We start from the raw sequence: 21,094 nt of genomic DNA, 5'->3' as shown, positions 1-21,094 counted from the left end.
CAGTTTTTATAATTTATCGATATACGGTTTTTGAGATAAAAGATTTTGAATAACTTAAATGAATAAAATGATTTATGGAGGAGAGAAAAAAAATGAGTGGTTGAGATTTGAGGATAGAGAAAAAAATGAGTGGTTGGGATTTAAGGGTCTTATAGGTATATTAGATAGATTATTGATAGAAAAAAATGTACTCCTACTTTATTAAAACATCCCCAATGCCTTCACGTATTGAGCGTATCGCTCTTCCAATACGGAGCACACCTTTGGGTGGCGTCCGTATTCGATTGTATTGGAACCGTATTCGGGAGTTTCGTGGTGGCTACCACGGAGCTTGGCTGCCATTTTTTTTAATTTTCTTCTCTAATATATATAGATATATACTATATAGTATATATGTATGTGTGAGTGTGTGTGTGTGGGTATGTGTTTTCCGACTGCGTTTTCCGGCTAAATTTTTCCGGTGGAAGAGTTTGAAGACAATTGTTATGCAACACTACCTATATTATATATATATATATATATATATATGGGAAAAAGGATTATAAGATTGTCCGACACTTAAGCTTAGGTGTGAAACCCCCCACATACTAATATTTTATTATTTCTTGTTTAATGAATAAATGCATAGCCCCCATGATTTTTTTGGATTAAAAAGACAATATGTGAGTGTTCCACACCTAATGCCCGACAACCTTATATTCCAATCCCCATATATATATATATATATATATATAGGGTAACTTTCCAATGTAAATAAGTTTAAAATAAGAATAGTAAGAACAAGGGGTAAAAGAGGAATTTTAACATGGGATGGATTTTTTAAATTAAACTTTCATTTTTCTATAAATTTAAAAATGTAACCATATATTATTGTGAGTTCCTTGTACGTAGGGAACAAAAAACTTCCATCAAGTTTTTAAATAACAAAATTTATATTACTAGTTGTTTCATCCTCTTTAGATTTGTAGAATAAATTTATGGATGCACAAAATTATAAGTTATAAATAATTGATGCATAAAATTATAAACTATAAATTATAGATGCATAAGGTTTTACATACACAAACAATGATGGATGTATCAAATTTATGGATGCACAAATTTATAAATTATGAAGTTATGGATGCACAAAATTATAATTATAAATAATGGATGCATAAGGTTTTATATACACATAAATAATGATAGATGCACTAAATTATATATATAGATAAAAATCATAAGAATAGTAACTTTACATATACCGTATTTCCTATAATAAAACACGGATGCACCAAGTTTCATATATATATAAAAAATGGATGCAACAAATTTTGGATATCCATAAAATACAAAAGGATTTATAATTCAACTATCTGTATTTATCCATAAAACAAGATTTATTAGAATTTAAAAATAATAATATTATTAAAACATGGGTAAATTATATTTTTCGTCCCTGAAGTTGGCAGCTTTTGCACTTTTCGTCCTTAACGTTTTTCTATTACAATTTTAACCTTAAAGTTGACAGAAATTTTCAATTGACGTCCTTTGGCCAAACGGTGTTAAGTTTCAGCCGTTAAGTCCCACACGTGCAAAACACGTGAGGGACTGAAAGTGAAAAACGTGAAAAGTTTAGGGGACGAAAACTGAAATTTACTTTATCAATTGTCGTCATCTTCATCTTCTCTGGCTGAGTGGCCGGAAAATTCACCGGAAAACTTAAAATGTCGATATCTCACTTGTTTCTTCGAATTAGACCACGAAAACACCACCAAACTTCTAAAAGATTTCAGATTCAACTTCTAAAAGATATCATTTTAAGTTTTCCGGCAAGTGTTGAATCTGAAATCTTTTGGTTAGGATTCGTGCGTAATTTAATTTGAGAAGTTTGGTGGTGGTTTCGTGGTCTAATTCGCAGAAACGAGTGAGATATCGACATTTTAAGTTTTCCGGTGAATTTTTTGGCCACTCTACCGGAGAAGATGAAGATGATGACAATTGATAAAGTAAATTTCAGTTTTCGTCCCTGAACTTTTCACATTTATCACTTTCAGTCCCTCACGTGTTTTGCACGTGTGAGACTTAATGGTTAAAACTTAACACCGTTTGGACAAAGGACGTCAATTGAAAATTTCTGCCAACTTTAAGGTTAAAATTGTAATAATAAAACGTTAGGGACGAAAAGTTCAAAAACTGTCAACTTCAGGGACGAAAAGTGTAATTTAACCTTAAAACATTAAAACACAATTGTGAAAGAAGTAAAAAACAATTTGCTAATTAATTAAATGTAAAATTATAGTATGAAAATAACATGGAGTCATGGGACATGAAAGACGGTTAATTGCACAGTTATATTCGTAATGCTTTTCCTTTTTCTTCTTCTTACGTGTATATTTTTTTTTCCCTCTCAATAATGCCTTTTTTGACAATATTCTAAAACTAAAAATCCATAAAAATTTGTAAACGTAGGATCAAGTATTAGAAAACCTAGATTTGTTCTCATTTGTTCTTATTTTAATTTGGTTCTCATTTGAGGATCTATATGTATATATATATATATAGGTCTTTTACCCGCACGATGTGCGGCTATTTAAAATAACCTACGTAAAAAGAATAAAAATGAACATGAACTAATATATAATAATACATTAAAGCATATAAATTTTTTGAGAAATATAATGATTTATAAAGCACATAAAAATTAACAACCCAATTACTTTTCATATTAAAAGTCGAAAAGAATTTGAAGATGAAATCAAAAACCAACTTTAAAAAAAAATATGACAATGGTGTGATGTGTCGACACAATTATGTAATCTATATATGAAACTAATGTTGGTTTTTAGGAAACAAAATCAATTTTATTAATTTCATAATTTTATTTTTTACATACCTATATATATTTAATATTTTTTATTGCATAAATAAATAAATATTGTGGAAAGTTATAGAGATGACACATAGGATAAAATCATTTGTGGCAAATTTTAAAAATAGTTTTAAATTAAAGAGGGTTTTAAAAAGCTAGGATTCCTACTGTTTTAATATTTATATAGATATATATATACATATACATACATTATTTTTTTTATTAATTTTCATTTTTAACCCTATAGTTTAATATATATTCTAAAACTATCTGCAAATAATAATTATTAATATTGTGATTCATACTATTATTAGTATCATTAATGTTTTAAATTAAGTTTAATATTATTATTATTATTAGTATTATTAATGTTTGATTATAAATAAATTTGTGAAAATAATAAATTTGTGAAAACTTATAAAATATAATTGTGTTTGTAATTAATTAAAAGTTTAAAAATAAATATATAACAGTGTATTGAAATGTATTGAAAAGACGCATTCGGGACCGGGTGCTCTTATGGTATAAAACATGTGTACCTTGTGATATAATTCCAAATGTACCCTACTTGGAAATAAGGACCTGTCGGCAGTTGACCACCATAATTTTAAAACAACTATATATATCCATCGCATAGATGGTGAGCTTTCTTATCATAGAACAAAGCAAACGTTTTATACAAGCTAGATATTGATAGTCGACATAATGGTGCATGTACCCTACTCTTTGAGGTACGTAGGTGGGGTGTCAAATTAAAGGGAGGTGATATGTACATTATCATATTTTGACGATACACTATCAATTATGTTTTATTTTGTTGTACAATATAACCCTAATAAAAAACATCTAGTGATGTATATATCGTTAAAAACTGATAGTATCTAGATCTCGTCGCTTTTGTACATTGAATTGGCCAAAGGAGCGTAGGTCCAGGGTCGTTTCATGGTTTTCAAAGACTGTGTTCTATATTTAGATAGACTTATATTTTAACAATCTCTAAAACATAAGCTAGATTCTTCATACTCTTTTTGTTTATTTAGAGTGATAAAAAAAATCATCTCATTATAGTGATAAACTAAAAATAAACATAGAATAATAATGATAAATAAACAAAAAATATTACGATAAACATTTTTGACACTTTATTAGAAACAAAAGGCAAAGATTATTTAATTAAAAAATCACATTAGTTATGCTAGGTTCGAGCATGTGTGTTTAAGAATCGAAAGAAAAAATCAGTACCAATAGGCTTATAACATTTTATAATATCATTTTTTGTTTATTCATATATATCATATATGGATGAGGCAACAAAATTTTGTGTCTTTATTAAACATTGCACCACTCGGGCCGTCGCCAATCCCATGTTTTTAGCATTTGTACTAGAATCAAAACCGAGTTACACGTGGTGTATTGCACTACATTGCATTCAGAGTAAAGATTAGAGAGTAAAAACGCATCAAATTAGTGTAAAACATAGGTCTGCTGTTGAAATAACCTTGAGAAAAAAGGGGTGCATACTGCGTAAATACATGATGTACCTTTAATAATGTTGTTTTAACGCAAACTTAATAAATGACCGGTACGGTCTAAATAAACTTACTAAAGGAAAAAAGGTAACCAAACGTGTACTTATAGTAGATTTTAGCTCGAATATACAGATAGACAGAGACAAAACATTATAATTTAAAAAATTTTAAATATTGATATTTCGTTATGAACTTCATGCTTAAATTTTATATTACCTGTTAATACATATGCGCTTTTTGTTAGGATGGTTGTGTACTTGTGTATTAAGTTTTTCTTTTCGGAAAAAAAAAAATTATTTTTACATAGAAATGGAAGGCAACTGAGTAATAAGTTGCGCCGTTAACTCTTCTTTTACAACAAAACTAAAACGTTTGAAAAAATTACAATAATAAATCGTGGAGTCATAGCGTTCATGTGCATGACCCGATGCACTCGTTCAAGTAAACCAATGACCTTAGGGGAGAAAACCAAATACATCAAATGCAAAAGGTAACAAGGCGTGTTGGTTGTCAAGATATGCCTTCTTAAATTTGCTTATTTTGCATAAAACAACTTTTGGTGACCTATTAGTAAGGTATTTGATAATGGAGAAATTTATCTGAGTTCGAATCTCACTTTCTACATTTGTAGGAGTGGAATATTAGGGAGGTTTCGAGAGTCATGAGTTGAAACCCAGACATGCATGATTTAAACTACGCATACTGCCCCAATTGAATTACACTGTAGTATCTCGAATACTAACTAGTAACTCTCAAACCCATAAGGGAGAAATCCATTTCTTTTTTTAGGTTTTTTACTTAAGAAACAACTTAATTATATATATCACTATCCCTTAAATGTATAGAGAACTAAAAAAGTGAAGACTATTCAAATCGCCGATTCTGTTCAATTCTTAAAACATAAGAATAACCATTTAGTTATTATGACGTTGGAATAGCCCACTCTAGCTATAAAAAATAGATACGAACATAAAAGTCATGATATTAAATTACTCGTAGTAATTCGTTGACTCCATGTATATATGTTACCAAAAAATATGTTACCAAATGTTTTGAGAGTAAAGCAAATGTAAGCTCTTAAAATTAAACTTTTCTAGAGAATGGAATCACTTTTCATAATATTGTTTTACTACATTAAATCTTCCAATAGACAGGGTAACATAAATAATAAATATGACTTAGAAATATATAAATATAAGATAAGATTAAAACGGTGTAATTATAATTACATTGTTTAAGTTTTTTCTCATATGCGCAATAAGCCAATAACCTAAATTATAAAATAAAAAGTATAAATATATTATGACAATACATATGTGTTTTTTTGTTTCTTTATATACAAATCCAAAAAATTTCACACATAAGATAGTATAAAATCTAAATAAAAATTCAAAATCTACCAAGTATTTTGGAAAAAAACACATTCTGCATTTCAACAAACACCTATAATAACACGTACATATAATTGCGATTCCAAACGTCAATTAACTATGAACCAATAATGTATCATTTAATTTCTAAGCATTTCGGAAAAAACACATTGAGCATTTCAAAAAGCACTTATAGTAACAAAAATGATTACAACTCAAAACGTCAGTTAACTATTAACCAATAATATATCATTCACTACACACTAGCTACGACAAAACATGGTTTCTTAAACGATTAAAAACATACTTTTTTTTTTACAGTTTTTAGTTTTTTACCATGTAAAAGTGTTGTGTAACTGATCCTAACTTTTTTTACACGGTTTTTTAACTGTGTAAAAAACCATTATTTTGACATGGTTTTTATATAACCGTGTCATAGTGTTAATTATATTATAATACGGTGATACTATTTTTATGAAGAGCATTTATACAAATTAATTATAACAATTTTAGGTTATTTATTAATTTGAAGTATTAACAATTGTTTGAATGAATACAAAAGATATAATTAGATTTGATTTTTAAAAAAATAATGTTAATAATGAAAAAAAGGGATACGTTGTTTAACGATATTTCATTTAAAAAAATTTTTGATGTGTTTTTACATAATGTCTTAGATCAAGTGACCACCTGGGCCTCTTTGGAGCTTTGGGGAAGAGAATGTTGATTTGGAGACCAAAGATCAAATTTTCAATTCTCCATGGTTTTGGGCATTTACCGACGGTTTTGGACATATATTAAATTTATATTTATATTTATTTCATTCTTTATCTATAATACATAATAAAGAAACAACCTTTTTTAAAAAAAATCTCAATCAAGGATTTTAAAATACCTAAAATACACATCTTCTTTATTCGTTAATTTATGGGAAATGATTAATCCTCCTAACTAAATAGCTTAATAATCCTCCTAACTATGAGATGATGACATGTGGAAAAATCAGGGGGCAAGATTAGGAAAGAAAATTAGTGGATACCGCATGTCATCTTCTTAATGTTTTAGGAGGATTATAAGGCTATTTAGTTAGGAGGATTTATCATTTTTCTTAATTTAAATATGTCTACCTAATATACCTGTAATACTCTTAATGGAAAATATAAATCCCTCAAGCCTTAAAATAACTACACTATCTCCTTTAACATCAATTACTTTTACATTCACCACCATTGCCGCCCACACCACCCGTTACTATCATCGCCGCCACCATCCATCGCCGCCACCGTCATCGCCGCCGCATTGGCGGGCATATGACTCGTATCTATCTAAATTAGCCAACCAAAACTGTCATGTAAAATTAATTTAAATTATTAGACATTTTTTAAACATATGTATAATTACTAAAAATATATAATGGAATTGAAAGCCTATTTATAGCAAGTAGAAAGCTATACACAGCTACAAAGCAAAGCTGAAAAAGAGAAATTAACCATGAAAGTTGAGACCATTCTATGCATGAACACTGGTGATGGAGAATCAAGCTACGCCAATAACTCACTTGTTCAGGTTTCTCACCACATGTATATTAATTGTCTATTTATGGTGTATTCACTGCATATATATATTTTGTAGAGAAAATTGGTAGTTATTTTTAGTGGAAATTTCGGTTAGTAGTGATAGGTTATATTGGTTATTTGGTGCTACCATGAATACTGGTCTTTGGTGAGACCGAATTCATTAATTATAAGTGTCCGTGTTCTTATTATTTCTCTACATATATCATGTTTTCTAAATCTATATATGTTTTTCTTTCAGGAACTTGCAACAAGAAGAGTGCTGCCAATTCTAAGGTATGCAATAAAGGGTATTGCGAATCAAGATATTCTTTTCAAAGATGAATGTTTTAAGATAGCAGATATGGGATGCTCTTCTGGCAAAAACACTCTCTTGGTTGTCTCTAGCATCATCGATATAGTCTATGAGATGTATACAAAAAATAACCGTGAAGCACCAGCGTTTCAAGTGTGCTTAAACGACCTCTATGGAAATGATTTCAATCACCTTTTCAAATTGATGCCGGATTTCTATGCAAAGATAAGGAAAGGCAAGAAAGAAAATTTCGGGCCTTGTTTTGTTTCAGCGGTTCCTGGTTCCTTCTATACAAGACTCTTTCCAGAGCAAAGTTTGCACATTGTGTACTCCTCTTATAGTGTTCAATGGCTTTCTCAGGTTTGCATAATTGCCTACTTCGACTCGAGTCAAAAAATATTTCAAAAAATTACATATGATGAAGATCCAACTTAACTATAATCATTATTTATATGTGCTAGGTACCTCAAGGCCTAGGAGAAAACAAACTAAACTTATACATCACGAAAACAAGTCCACCGAAAGTGATCCAAGCATATCAGCAGCAATTCCATTGGGACTTCACGACGTTTTTAAAAATGCGTTCTAAAGAGATAGTACCTGGTGGAAAAATGGTTTTAGCATTTCCTGCTCGAAGCATCAACGATCCGACTAGTGATGATTGTTGCAGTCTTTGGGAGTTACTAGCACAATCACTTCTTGACATGGCCAAAAAGGTACGTGGTATAAATTTTACTCTTATTCATTCTCTTTTTATCAAAAGCTTATAAGCTACTCATTTCCTCCAACTAAAAGGTGTGGTGTAAATTTTAAATATTTTTGTTTGTGCTGTATAATTTTTATCGAAAGATTATATGAATTGATTGAGATTTTTTATTTATATAGTTTTTAAGTATCATATAACAAAAAAATATATATTTAACATCAAAACTAAAAAAACAAAGATTTGAAAATTCAAAAGAAGATACTTGTAACATGACATATAGAGTATATTTAATTTTGATTAAACAACCATTGACTGATTAAATACAACTTAACAGGGGCTTGTTCAACAATCAGACATTATGTCATTCAATATGCCATTTTATTATCCATGTGAGGGTGAAGTCAGGAAACTTATTAAAAATCAGGGATCGTTTTCTCTTGATAAGTTGAATGTTTTTCAAGTCAACTGGGATCCATATGACACAGATTACACAAGTATTAAAGATTCAAGTGAGTCCAGTTATATCCACGGGAAAAACGCAGCCAGAATAATCAGAGCCGTTGCAGAACCGTTCTTAAAGTCTCATTTCGGAAGCTCCATGATTAAGGAGCTGTTTGAGAAGTATGAAGAACATTTGGCAAAACATCTTGTTAACAAGAAAACAAGACACTTTACTATAGCCATTTCGATGACTAAAAAAGTGAACAATATAGATATCGTTGGATTATGTGACTTGGAATGTGACATGGCATCAGCTGACTAGGCAAGGTGGACCCAATTTATGATGTAGATTTTAAGGAGAATTACATATATACTCAAATACATCATATAAATTACAAATATCCCAACTAAAAAATTATATTACAAATATACCCAATTTATGTTTTATTATGGATTAGACAATTATACCTTTTAATTGTTCCAAACATCTATACTATCTTATAATAATTATTATTTTCTCTCTTATAAAAGTGTTAGATGCAAAATTACCACTTTACCCTTGATTAATTAATTTACATATCAATCCCTTATCTTTTAAAATATCTCCACTATATCTTTACATCAATTACTTAGGGGGAGAGGAGTAGTCATCGGCATGCCCAACGGCATGGCATGCCGCCGAGGGAACACCAGCGCCATTAAGCCGGCATGGTAGCGGCATGGACTCCAACGGGCTAAAAGCCCTGCGCGGGTTGAAACTTTCGAACGTTGGGGGGGGGGGGGGGGGGGGGGGGGGGGAGCGTTTGTGGTGGGTTGATGTGCGAAATCTAGCTTTAAATTTATAACACGATTTACCGAATAATACTGATAATCACACACTCACAGGCAGTGTACCTGATCGTATGCAGTATAGTGAAAAATTGGTAAGCCGAGATCGTTCACAAGGACTTAAACAAGCATTTGTAAAAACGTCTAATGATTCAAATAAAATGGGGGGGGGGGGGGGGGGGTTTGTGGCCGAATTGCCACAATGCAAGTAGTTAGTTAAAAATTAGTAATCCCAAAGGATTAATCGAAAAAGAGTTTGTAGTTTAAAACAAGAATTTAAAAGTCACCCATCTTGATTTCGCTCAACAGAATGTTAGGATTGCACATTTGATGAAGTTCAAATTCAATTTAGTGATTAAATGACCGAGACTCAAATTAATCGCCAACCCCGTACCCGTCAAGTTAACAATTTATTCGACTCTCTTGTATAAACTAGTTTCATTATTAAGACCGGTACCCCGAGACGCCTTTTTATAACTTCCCTAGTTTAACAATGGTTTTGATCATTTCAGATAACAATTTTGCCTATCGATTGTACCCAACCGTCAACCCGTTAATTCTTATCAAATATTGATTACCCTCTACCGTACCCGTCATAGAACCAATTGCTTCTAACCAAGCAATCAAAATAACTTATACCCAAATCCTAGTCGTCACTAAGCAATGAATACAAATTATCCGCAATCAATAATTGAATAACAAAGAATTAATAGATTAAGTTCACGACAAAACGTAAAATCAAATCACTTGAATTAATAAATATTGTGCAATCCCTACATAATGTCTCACTCCATCAAGATGGATGAAAAGGCGATTAGTCACTCATATTAAATACGAAATAACAAATCAAATAGAAAGAATTCATCGTTACCGAATACAAAGAATTGAACGGAAATAACGAGAATAATCCAATCGTAATATCGATCTTCAAGGATGAGAAATCTGATCAAAAGTCTCCTTAAAGGGTCTACAAAACGGCTGGAAAATGTAACATAGGGTTTTGGAATGAAAAACAAGCTATTTATATGTTTCCCAAAAAACATGTGCAGAACCGACCTTAAGCTGCTGCGCAGCTCCCTTTGACCGCAGTTGACTTCTTGACTTTTATTGACTTTGTTGGAAACCCACTAGATGAGCTGCTGCGCAGCTTAGTAAGCTGCTGCGCAGCTTCGGTCCTCTGTTTTACAGCTACCACGCAGCTTATAAGCTGCTGCGCAGCTTGTCTTGATTCCAGGTTTGACTTTCGTTGACTTTCACCAAACTTCATCCAAACGACCCGAAAATCATCCGTAAGCACTTATTTCACTCCAAGAATGTCGTTTTCTAAAGAAATACGCTCAAGTATCTGCTACTAACCTGAAACACTAACAAATACCATAAACTCAACAAACGTACACGAAACGACTCATTAAACATGCTAACTTAACTATATAACCGTGGGAGATAGGTATAAAATACGACATATCATGGGTTCCGCCCACTTTTTGACCATTGAACACTATTTAAAAAAAAAATTCTCCTACCTCTTTATCTATATATATACTTCATTTTTAACCCAAAAAATCACCAAACAACACCATATCTTCACACTTTCACCCAAAAAAACACCATAGTACCAAAAAATGGATTCTTCTTCCTCATCTTCTTCATTTTGTGTTCTCCGGAGTTAGACGATTCGTCTACGGGGAGTACTTTTCAGTTTTTTAACCAAGTGTACGCCGAGCTTGAAGATACCGGCACCTCTACCGACACTCGTAGGTATATTCATCGAGACCGGGAAGAATCTCACGCGATACTAATGCGTGACTACTTCGTTGAAGACTCAAAGTTTGACGAACCATTTTTTCATCATCGTTTTCGCATGAGCAAGAGGTTGTTTTTGAAGATTGTTGGTGATATTGAAACTAACTTTAGTTACTTTCAAGAGGGGTACGACGCACGGGGTAAAAAAAGTTACAGTGCTCTTCAAAAGTGCACATCGATGATCAAGCAACTGTCTAGGGTGAACCTTCAGACGCGTATGACGAGTATTTATGTATGGCTACTAGAACGGGACGTGAGACCATGGAGTACTTTTGTGATGCGGTCATCAATTTGTATCAAAAGGAGTTCTTACGTAGGCCGTTATCTCATGACATTGCTCTCATCACACAAGCTCATGAAGAAAGACACCACATTCCAGGAATGCTTGGCAGTCTTGATTGTACACACATCGAATGGAGGATGTGCCCTAAACACTTAAAAGGGCAATACACGAGGGGTGATCACAAGGTACTTACTATTATGATTGAATGTGTTGCTTTTTATGACTTGTGGATTTGGCATTCTTTTTTCGGTCCCGCTGGATCGAACAACGATGTCAATGTTTTGCAGCAGTCGCCGTTGTTTCAAAACGAGTGTAATGGATCCACGCCAGACAGGTCATTTAGCGTAAATGGACATGATTACAAGCACAGTTACTACCTTACCGATGGAATCTATCCTAGGTGGGCTGCGTTTGTTAAAGCTTATCCTCATCCAGTGGAACATGATGAAAAGAAATTTAAAAGACTACAAGAGGCTGCAAGAAAGGATGTTGAGCAAGCGTTTGGTGTTCTCAAGGGAAAATGGAAGATCTTGGACCATCCCCTTCGGCTATGGACAAAGGAGAAGATCAAAAAAGTCGTCGCTGCGTGTACACAACATGATCATCAAAGACAACGGGCGGGCAATATCATTGGTTCATATTATGGATCCACCGGTGCCAAGAGTTTATAACCCGGAAGCAAACCGGGAGATAATGGACGAGAACGTGCATCATCGGCTCCAATATGATCTCACGGCGCATGTATCGGCTTTAGACTTATCATTCCTTAACGATCCAGCGATGCAACCACCATCAGGCACGAGTTTGATTTAGTTTTCTTCATTATCATGTAGAATTTTAGTTTCGGTTTATGTTGTTATGTACTTTTTAATTCATGTTTATGTAATGTTTAGTTTAATTTGAATGAAATATTTTAAGTTTTTATTAAAAAAGAAAGTGTTTGATTAAATTAAATGAAAAGGAAAAAAATTTTTGGGAAGGATGGGAAAGTCATGAATGCAATTAAAAATGATTGGGAGGGTTGAAAAGGAAAATTGAGTTGAAGGTATTTGATTGGTGGAATTTGAGAGGGATGGAAATTTGGGAGGCATGACTCCTCTTCCCCTTACACCCACCACCAACAATAGTTCGTCACCACAACGACCGCTGTAACCACCACCGGTCATCGTCGTGACCAAACCGCCGCTGCATCACGCCGGTACAATGCTAGTATATATAAACACAAACATATACATTCATACACACAGATCTCTCTTTTATGCTTTTATCTATATATCTAATCATCGGCTATCTATTTAAGTATCTTTACTAATGCATTTAATATTTTCAAAAATGCCAGTGACACCATCTTCAAACAATCACTCACATAATATTCAAAAAGAAAAAAAGCAATCACTCAAATAGGATAATAAGCTACTGATACATGAAATATTAAACATTAACACCATTAGGAATTAGAAATATGTGGATAAAAGCAAAAATCAAAAAAAGATCCACTTTTTTTTTCTCGAAACACTTTCGTTACTGTAGAAAATATATTGATCTTAGGGGGAGGGAACCGAAAGGTTGAACCCTCTCATCTCCCTTCAAATAACCAATCAAATTACTTCACATTATTTCAACTCTTCAATCTTTTTTTCAACCTTTTTTAGTGGCAACCGAAACTCTCAACCTTTTCATCACATTTTAATAATTAATCCTTAACATTTATAAACTTTACATAATTACCCTTTTACTTATAATAACACAAATATAAAATGCATTTACTATTAAATACTTTTATATAACACACACTTATAAACAAAATTGCCTTTATTACAAGTACATTCATATATCTATTTACATATATCAATTTGTATAATTAAAATTTCTATCCATATATAACGTAGTTAAGTACATTTAAAATGTGTATATAATAAATATAAATTTAAATGAAAATTATTTAACAAAATGTCAAATGGTTAGTGGAAAAAGATGTATAAATCCAGTAAAATGTACTCGTATAAATATTACATTGTATGACTTAAAACTTATTTTATTTAATTAACCAATTTTTCTTTTATAGTGGAAGTACACATGTCTTATATATGTTTAACTAAGTGATTAGTAGCAAGACACTTGTATTCACCACATGATACTAAGTATAAAAAAGAAATATAAAAACACTAAACTAATAACAATATCTATATCAATTTCGGTTATTTGATTGCCAACAACAAAAATGAAAGAAAACACAAACACACCTTCTTTAGTCTTTTATGGAGATCGACTAGCATCAAAGAAGGAAGAATTCATCAAATAATTAACATTTATCACTCTAGCACCAATGGGTTGTTGATGTTTTGTTCGACCGGTTTCACTTCAAATTTCCCGTCCACGACCTTTCATCTTTGCGTATGTGTTTTAAGATCAATGTTTTTAGGTATGTTTCAATTATATGTGTTTAGAAATCGTATGTATATATATATATATATACAATGGAGGTTTGTTTTTTTAAACATACAAGAAGAAGCCTTGTACTTCAAAAAAATTGGCAGAATACCCCCCTAAAACGACTTCTTGACCGTTTAAAAAAGTTACCAGTCAACCCCCTGCAACGGTCAAATTCCTCAAGCCTCACCCATCTTCCTGCGAGCATGAAGCTCGCTCGACCCATCTCGCTTCGAGCTTGCGACGCTGGCACCTGAAGCTCCCTCAACTCGCTTCATCTCCCTCCTCATCTCGGATTGATATATAAGTGGATACGGTGGAGAAGGGTATAATAGTAATGAGATAAAATATATTTGATGAAATAGATACAAATGGGTAAATTTGTGTATATAAAGGTGGGGGAGCGCCTCGCCACCCCTCCCCGATTTTGTGTCTCCTCCCCTCCCCTAATGCTAGGAATGTCTCACCACCTCTCCCCACCCCACTCCTCCCCACCCTTTTCTATTTAATTTTATTTCTACTTCTTTTTTTAATGAAATAATAACTAAAACATTTTATTTAATAAATTAAAACACAACATCAACACATAATCTTTTATTCAAACACATAAAAATAAGTAAAACATAAAACTAAGGCGCCGACCATCCGTACTGCTCACAAATGGCGCGTTTCTATGCCAAAACCATCTCTAACATCGGCCCGCTGAGGTGATCGTGTGGCCTGATCACGAAGTCCATATCGTTATGTCGCTGCTGACTCTAGACGATCTGTGTCATCTCCTCCTCCCGTTTCTTCCTAGCCTCCTCCGGCACCATATAGTTATCCATCATTGCCTTCTGCATCTGCATCTTCTCCCCCCGAATTCGCTTTTATTCTCATTGTCACATTTCAACTCAGCGACCATCTTTAAGAATTCTTCAGATGTGGTGGAGATGGATGTAGACGTCTGCTTACCCTTAGCTCTGCAACGGGGTGGCACGGGTCTAGCTACATGTACCGGTGCATCCATGTCGTTCCCATCCTCCTTTTCTTGCTCCAATTGGTCCTCATTCAAGTCAATATGGACCGATGCCTCCCCGGATGAACGTACACTGATATTTGACCCTTCCGTTCTTACCCTTTTGCTACCCGATTCCTCACAAATCCCCTCCAAAGTAAGAACCTCCGACCATTTCGGCCCATTCCTCAAAACTTGTCACGCCTCTACATGCGGAAACCCGGACTAGTTATTGTATTTCCGCATATACAATGACCACATCTTTAACATTGTAGATACCACAAAAACCCCTCCAAACACATCATCGTCACTTTGGCCATACCACAAAAACCCGACACCTTATGCTTCAAATCCTTCCATTTCGATCGACACATTTCCGGGGTACGTCCCGAATCACGTTTCAAGTGTTCTTCCATCTGAAACTTCACCTTCTTCCAAAGTGATCCCGCTGTTTAAGCGTTTCCGACGTATGGATCCTCGAAAACGTTTAACCAAGCTTTTGCCAAACACGCCTCTTCATCCTTCCCCCAATTTCGACACTCTCTTTTACCTTTAACCGAGACTTGGGACTCGGGTATTGCTTCTTCTTTTTCCTCATCGACCTCTTCTTCTTCTTCTTGAATCTGTTCGTAATGTTGTGATGATGAACCACCCGCGAATTGCGTAAACCCGGGTTGACTTTCATTCGCGAATTGCGTAAACCCGATATTAATTTGGTGGACACTTGACGGGTTGGTTTCGAAAAACAAGGGATCCATTCCAGTCAAGAAATCATCAACGGGCTGTTTATACGAATTTTCGGTGGTGTTTCTTTGCGTAGGAGGAGGTGGTGTCATAACATCGCGATTGTTTGGAGGTGGTGGGTTTCGGCGTTTTTTTGGTAGATTGGAAAAAGTGGGTTCTTTTTGTTTCTTCCCTCTATTCATTTTTGTAGTTTTTGATTGTTTAGATTGGAAAAAAAAAGAAAAGAGAAAGAAAGAAAAGGAAGAACACGACAGAAGCAAGAAAGAAAGAAAAGGAAGAAGAAAAGAAAAGAGAAAGACGTTGGGGGTTGGACCCGTTCTTTTTTTTTAAAGTTTGTAACGATCGAAGCTAGCGGCACAAGAACCGGCACAGCCCTCACCATTTCCCTCCACACCCCACTGGTGCCGGGGGGTTGGCGCGGCGTGCCAACCGGTACCGGACCGGTACCTCTTCCCTCCCCTAGGCGCATTGTCCAACCTTAATAGAAAATATTGGACATATTTGTAATTTATTTTTTTGGTTGGCGATATTTGTAATTTATATGTTATATTTTGTAAGCATGTGATAATTGTGATCAATGGAAAGCCTGCATCATTTGTTCTTCCAATAAAAAAATTTTTTTTTTCAAAACATATTGTGCTATTGATATTCATCAGATATATCATATACGATTTATGTGTATAATAAAGTTTGGGTGTTACTATAGACACACCCTCGATTCTAAATAAACATCGCCAATACGACAGATTTGGGTTATACGTGCCACGTAGGGCTTTGACCAGGGTTTGTCTGTAATTAATTAATGTTATCTAAAACACTTCTATATGCCATGTACATTATAATACTCATATGATTGTTCTGGTATATATATGCGGTGTTTTAAATAGTTCGAGAATGACACCTGCCAGCATCTAAAAATTTCATTCGAGTAGATCTCGAACCTAGACGCCCGTATATTGCCCAATATGAGGCGTATACTTTTGCTTATAAATAGAGTGGTTAATTCGTTTCATATCAAAACTACCAATACTCTCAAAAATAGCACGAGTATGTATCTCACACAGTTAGTCACTCAAATGCTCAACGAACCGCAACGTGTTTGAATACATTAATTAAAAACTGGTAAAAAGGAGACGAGTTAATATTGCATGCTTCCGACTTCATTAATGGATAAAACTATTAGGCAATTTTTCCAATTTATCAGCTATTTATTTTTCACTATCACTGGAACTTCATATGCACAAAGCCGTAAACTGTATAGGTTTGGGCTTTTGTAGAAGTTATTGTTTGTATTGTATTGTATTATCTATTTAGATTAGATAAAGCCTCCAACCTCGGGCTTTTTTTGGGCATCAGACTACCTCTTAACGGGCCTATCATATCCCATCTATTGTATGCAGATGATGCAATACTCATTGGAGAGTGGCCCTCGACCTACATGGCTATTATATCCCGACTTTTGACATGCTTCCATCTCGTCTCTGGTCTGAAGGTGAACCTCCAAAAAACGTGCTTCTTTGGCCTAAATCTTCCACCAGAATCCATAGCCTTCTCAAGCGACATTCTCCGTTGTAAAAATGGGCAATTTCCATTATCATATCTTGGTCTTATTGTTGGTGCCAATATGAACCTGATTAAGAATTGGGCCACAGTAATCAGAACTTTTGAATCCCGCCTATCACAATGGAAAGCAACAATCCTTTCTCTTGCCGGCCGAATTACCCTCATCCGCTCCGTGCTTGACAGCCTCCCGTCACACTTCTTCTCGCTTTATAAGGCCCCGGTAAGTGTTTTATCTAAACTTGAATCTATACGAAGATCTTTCTTTTGGGGTGGTTCTTCATCTGCGAAGAAAATCTCGTAGATTTCATGGGATCTTGTTATATCCCCTGTTGAATCGGGAGGGCTCGGGTTGGGTAGTCTTCAAATAAATAATCTGTCTTTACTATCTAAATAGTGGCGGCGATGGCATAATGATCCAAGTTCACTTTGGGCTCGTGTCATTTACTCCCTCCACACATCCAATCGAAACTGTTCTCCGGTCCCCCTAAAATCAAATTTGGTGGGAGTTTGGAAGGCAATTGCCAACCTAAACTCTCACCTCACCCCGTTTGATGTTTGCTTGGATCGTTTGTTCACAGGAAAAGTAGGTGATGGCGCCAATATTAGATCCTGGCTAGACGCTTGGATCGACAAAACGCCACTGTACCTTAGTTACTCGGATCTCTTTAGACTCGAAAAACACAAGGATTGCTTCATAAAAGACCGCTGCACTGGTGAAGGAAGATTTTCCCAATGGGAATGGTGTTGGAGCATTCCACCATCCTCACACAATGAACTCCACCAATTCCAGTCACTACTCACCTAAGTCATGCGCATCTCTCTATCAAACACTCCAGATTCATGGATTTGGGAATGTGGCCCCTCTAGCTCCTTTACCACGAGGTCAATGAAAATCAAACTCCAGCTTGCAACCTTTAGGCCCAGCAGATGGATGTTCCCCTGGAATAGACTTGCACCACTAAAAGCAAATGTCCTTGGATGGCGCCTAGAACTCAATCGTATCCCAACCAAAGACCAGCTGGCTCTCAGACAAATTCCCTTAGAAACCACGACCTACCTTCTTTGCAACAGCCATGATGAATTAGTCGAACACCTTTTCTTACATTGCTCGTTTACCGGTTCATTATGGTCCCATCTACTGTTATGGAGTCGCTCCCATATTGCCAAACCTTCCAACATCCGGGAACTCTTCTCTTTCCATAACAATCCACACATATACCCCAGCAAAAGACCCGTCATCAACCTAATAGCTATTGCTTTCTGCTGGACGATCTGGAAATAAGGAACGACTGTAATTTCTCAAGTAAGCCTCCATCTCTTCGTTTTGCAATCAAAGAGCTGAAGTCGATCAGCTACCTATGGATGTCAAACAGATCCACCAAGACCCGGATTGATTGGCCACAATGGTCTACTTTTAGTATTTAATTCCTGTTAGTTTTTACATGTCTTTTCCCTGAATACATTAAGGACTTTTGCCTTAATATTTGCTTGTATCTCTAGCTCGTTGCTAGTTTTTATTTTAATGAAATCTTGAATGTTCTAAAAAAAAGATATTTATTATTTATTTATAAAAGGATTTAATTTCTCAGCATTTAATGGGTAAAAAATTAAGTAACATAGTATTTGTTAAACTTACAAGAACTAATAGTATTTTTTTTTTAACAAAAATGGAAGCTTATTTAATATTTTAATATAGAAATAAAATAAAGTAAATATTCAAAAGCTTCGTATTCTTTATATTTATAAACTCGAAGAATACCTTTATGATGTAACAGAATAAATAGAAAACTTTATGATTTTCAATGGTATTTAGTGTTTTATTTAATAGTATATATATATAAGTGTTATTTTTTTTTATATAGAATCATGAATTTATTATCGAGGATCTCTAAAAAAAAGTATAAGAGAGTAGATTTGTGTTTAAACAAAAAAATGATTAGCCTACTTAATCTAAAATCTTAACATTTAAAGAGAAAACAAGGGTTCAATCTCAATCCCTAAAATTGGTGCGTTTTAGTAGTATAAGAGGGTAGATTTGCTATTCAAACACAAAAATCATTTCTTTTGTTTTATAATCTACTAGATTAAACCTGCACGTTGTGCAGGATTGACTAAAAACGTAATTTAAAGGTAACAGGTAAATACATTTTTATTCATGATTTATGATAATACAAATAATTAGTTAGATTATAACTGATGCAAATAATAAAATTATAATTTATGATTATATGACATATATCAAATATGTTAAAACATGACTAATGAAACGTAAATATTTATAAATCATATGCAAAGATAACACCTAAAAATACATAATTTTTTTAGTTATATATAAAGAATTGAATTTAAATAATTACTAAAATTTAATATATCATTAGGACATATTTAAGAGAACTTATATGATAGCATTAATTTGATTCAAGATGATATAGGTTTGCAACCGACTTATTATATACTAATTTACTGATTCAATATTTGTGCAACTTATTATATATTAATTTTGTAGGTTTATGATATGATGCATCCGACTTCACGTGAATAACAGATAACGGAAGAAGTTATTTTTAATAATTATAATGATGATTAGGATTAATGATTAAGAATAATTTATATGACATGGATAAACATATTACACCTTAAAATTAGGAAATTAATGAAAAAATGACAACTCATAAAAAATCTTACATGACATGTTCTTATAAATACCAACTAAGCAAAAAATATCTTTTCTTAGTTAGATGTACCATACATCATAGCCACATTACATCAATAACTTCTAATACACATTCTAATGGCATGTCCTTTAACACTTTTCACAATTTTCTTTTTTCCTAATACACATTCTAATGCATGATGTACCATACATCATAGCCACATTACATCAATAAATTCTACTATTCACCGGCGCCGACGCCACTACCACCACACGTTCTCGCCATTTCATCACCGTTGCAACGCACGGGTACCTTTTTCTCGTAACTTACAAACAAAAATACAATGTAAACCTCTAATATCTCACCTATAGAGTTTCTATTAAACGAATCACATTTAAGAATATTAAATCTTATATATGATTGTTTCGTAAGCGTTGAAGACAATTGGTGACCCAAATTTAGATGGATCAACTATATTAAGTGGACAATATCAAACAAATTGGAAAGTATTGGACTTTTGGTTCTAGTAAAGAAGATATGCATTGGGTATTGGATATTATGCTGTTACTTTTGGATTGGTTGTAATGGGCCATTATTGGGATGCTGCACGTTTTTGTTACGAGGTCCCCAAAGTCTTTTGCAAATCTTATTACGAGTATTTGTGTAGTATTGGCTCGTACTCTTGCTACAAAACGGATTTTTATCCATTTCGTTCTATTGTCTTTACCTATTTGGTCGTTTCTTTATAGTGTCTAGAATATGAATTATTGTAAGATTCTAGAACTATATTTTGTATTATTTGAAAACTAGTGTCTTGCTCGTTACATTCTATTAATATAATATACTTTTGCCGTTAAAAAAAAAAAATTCAACGATTTTGGCCCTATCCTATTTTCATGATACGCAAATGCACAGAAAATAATTTAACTCTTGTAAAATCCTTTTCTTTAATAATGCTCATTAATAAGAAAAGTAAAACTCAAACCTTAATACTCCTTCCGTCCCAATTTAAATGTCCTATTTTGA

General features: G+C 33.6%; 2 protein-coding genes across 2 annotated transcripts; both read left to right on the top strand.

Annotated features, from left to right (window-relative positions):
• The first annotated feature begins 7,226 nt into the window (after nt 1–7,226).
• LOC122608325 (benzoate carboxyl methyltransferase-like) lies at nt 7,227–9,223 on the top strand. Its single transcript, XM_043781420.1, has 4 exons — nt 7,227–7,316; nt 7,566–7,979; nt 8,081–8,335; nt 8,660–9,223. The coding sequence occupies exons 1-4, from the start codon at nt 7,242–7,244 to the stop codon at nt 9,086–9,088; spliced, it is 1,173 nt and encodes a 390-aa protein (XP_043637355.1). The 5' UTR covers nt 7,227–7,241; the 3' UTR covers nt 9,089–9,223.
• Nucleotides 9,224–11,631: 2,408 nt separating this feature from the next.
• On the top strand, nt 11,632–12,351 carry LOC122608878. The gene has a single exon (XM_043781952.1). It carries the CDS (start codon nt 11,632–11,634, stop codon nt 12,349–12,351), a length of 720 nt encoding a protein of 239 aa, XP_043637887.1.
• Nucleotides 12,352–21,094: the final 8,743 nt, after the last annotated feature.

Source organism: Erigeron canadensis, chromosome 7 (assembly GCF_010389155.1).
Source record: "Erigeron canadensis isolate Cc75 chromosome 7, C_canadensis_v1, whole genome shotgun sequence".
NCBI classification, from domain to species: domain Eukaryota; kingdom Viridiplantae; phylum Streptophyta; class Magnoliopsida; order Asterales; family Asteraceae; genus Erigeron; species Erigeron canadensis.
This window is presented reverse-complemented; position numbering and strand designations above follow the sequence as displayed.